Source organism: Euprymna scolopes, chromosome 18 (assembly GCF_053919585.1).
Source record: "Euprymna scolopes isolate OS-2025 chromosome 18, ASM5391958v1, whole genome shotgun sequence".
Taxonomy (NCBI): Eukaryota; Metazoa; Mollusca; class Cephalopoda; order Sepiida; family Sepiolidae; genus Euprymna; species Euprymna scolopes.
The window spans coordinates 45,165,464-45,168,047 of record NC_136499.1 but is presented as its reverse complement, the minus strand read 5'-3'; the positions used below and the strand labels follow the sequence as shown (position 1 = coordinate 45,168,047).

Sequence of the window (2,584 nt, the reverse complement as noted above, 5' to 3'; positions counted from 1 at the left end):
AAAAAGGCAGTTTTTATGTCTATGGAGTGTAGACTCCATTGATTTTGGGCTGTTAATGCCATAATAAGTCTTAAGGATTCATGAGCACAGGTTGGTGAATCCTTTTGAATGTCATTCTTGGGTTCTTCAAAACCTCTAGCGACCAGCCTTGCTTTTTGCATAACCCCATTAGGTGTGTTTTTTAAACTACACACCCAGCGTGTAGATATGCATTTCTGTCCTGCATAATCTATTTCAATAAAAACATTGTTTTGTTTCCAGCTGTCAAGTTCTCTTTTCTTGGCCTCATCGAATTCTCTACCTGCCACCATCATTATAGTGTCTCCTTCTGTGGGTCCTATCAGTGGTTCTGCCACATTAAGATCCGTGACTTTACTTAAATCTACCGACATCTCTTCATTCTCCAAGTTTACTGGCCTTTGGATTTTCACATTAAACCAATGTTTGTTGTATGTGATGATGTTACCAGGCTTTATCTTGGCTATAGGATCGGATTGTGGGTCATTTTTTGTCCCAACCTCAGCTGTTTCAGTATATTCCTCATCAGATGATTCATAATTATAGTCCTGGCTATCAGAGGTTTTTGATGTTACTTAAATTTCATTAGAGTTTACATCCGCAAGTGGTGAGTTACACAAACGCAATCTGCATTTATGTACTCTCACAAGCATTCCACCATGTCTGACAAATACCACAGGACCATCCTGACCAATGACAACACCTGGACCCTTCCATTCTTGATTGTCTGGTCTTTTGTAATAAACTTTATCCCCCGGTGAGCAGAGATCAAGTGTGGGGCGCGTTTGTTTTCTTAAGACCCTCCTAATTTTCTCAGATGATTCGGCTTTGATAAAAGCCTGTCTTGCAGCACGCAATCCATTTATGTTGTTTTTTACAACTTCACTTGTGGTGGTCCCTTCTAGTGCAGGTGGTTTATCAATAAGGATCGTGGGAATGTTTGGATTTCTTCCAAAAACTATCTGATAAGGGCTATATCCATGTACGTTTTGTAACGAATTCTTTGCCATAATGGCCCAATTTAGTGCTGTTTCCCAATCCAGAGTGTAGTCGGACCTCAACTTCAATAATATTTCAGTTAGTATCTGATTGTGTCGTTCCAATAGACAATTACTCCAGGGTGAATATGCAGGAGTGGTAGAGATGGCTATGTTAAAATTTTCAGCCATATCTTTCATTTCAGCATTGTCAAACTCACCTCCCAGATCACTGAACATTCGTTTAGGCGCTCCATGGATACTAATCCAGCATTGAATGAATTTTTTTTACAATTTTAGATGACTGCTTAGTGTTAGTGATGCAACCTGCACTGAACCGGGAAAATTCATCTATGATATGCAAATACCATAGGTTAGGTTCGAGTTGATGAAGATCCATGGCTACAGTATGGTTGTAGTCATTAGCTAAGGAAAAACCAACAACTGGTCTTGGTGCAGGTTTTCTAAACTTCCTACATATTTCACAATTGGCTACAATTTTTTCCAAAATTTTAGCGACCTCCACAACATCTGAGCCAGCAGACTTTAATAGCAGTTTTAATTTCTCAGCTGAGGCATGTCCAAACTGCCTGTGCAGTTTTTCTAAACTTTTTATTTTTTCTTTATTGGTCATGTTATCAACAATTAGCACATCGGAATGGGAGTTTCTTGTATGATGACCACTACCAAGAATATCTACACAGTAATGTCCACTAGATGTAAATTGTAGGTCCACTGGCTTCCCAAACATGACAGCTTTGTCTGAATTAAGATCCAGAACAGCTCCAGCCCTTTTCAACGAAGCTTTACTCAAAAGCAGAGGAATATCAGCTTGAATTACCTCAGCACTTATATTACACCTAGTGGAACTTATTATCGCCGGTAGAGTTACCTGGGTAGAGGAGTTTATAATTTTTCCGTCGCCAAATCGGAAGGGTCTATTACTTCTCTTAATAATAATATCTTCTTGGTTGATATTCTTTTTATATTCATCCAACCATCTTTGGCCACAAACGGTCCGAGTACAAGCTGTGTCAATCACTGCCATGTTCAATGACTCAACTAAAAAAATTTTACTTGGAGAATATTCATCGTGTGAGAGAAGTGTGATGTTACACTCTTCCATTTCTGTTTCTTTATGCTCCAATTCGTCTGTTTCAGTTAACCTAACAGCTTCACTTTTGTGGGGGAACTCTCTCCACCAATGCAAAACGCTCTGGCAAATAGAACATTTAGTAACTTTCCCATATCTGTTAGTAGGGTTCTCGTTTCTAAATCTATTAGATTTTCCCGTATCTGATCTTGGAAAGTTACGGGATTTTTGTTTCCTTGATGTTGTTGCATATAAAGCGGTTTCCTACTTTACAATAGGCTCCTCATTAGAAGGTATAACATTTGATTCTCCAAATATACGTTTTAATGCGGACTTCATGTTTTATATTTCAATTCTGACGAAGCACACGCTGTCAATGCGAGTTGGCGCTGTTGATAATCCAGGCCTGACTTATCTAATAGTTTAAAAGCTAGGACGGCATCCGGCAAAGTCATTTCAAACTTGGTACTTTTGAGATATCTCTGGTCGAATTCTA

General features: G+C 38.9%; 1 protein-coding gene across 1 annotated transcript; it reads right to left on the bottom strand.

Moving 5' to 3' along the window:
* Positions 1–593: 593 nt before the first annotated feature.
* Positions 594–1,235, bottom strand: LOC145297862 (uncharacterized). The gene has a single exon (XM_080144188.1). The coding sequence runs from the start codon at positions 1,233–1,235 to the stop codon at positions 594–596; it is 642 nt and encodes a 213-aa protein (XP_080000314.1).
* Positions 1,236–2,584: the final 1,349 nt, after the last annotated feature.

What these genes read in the sequence shown, in the direction of transcription:
- LOC145297862 (XM_080144188.1), bottom strand. Translation starts at nt 1,235, where the DNA reads ATGTTCAGTGATCTGGGAGGTGAGTTTGACAATGCTGAAATGAAAGAT.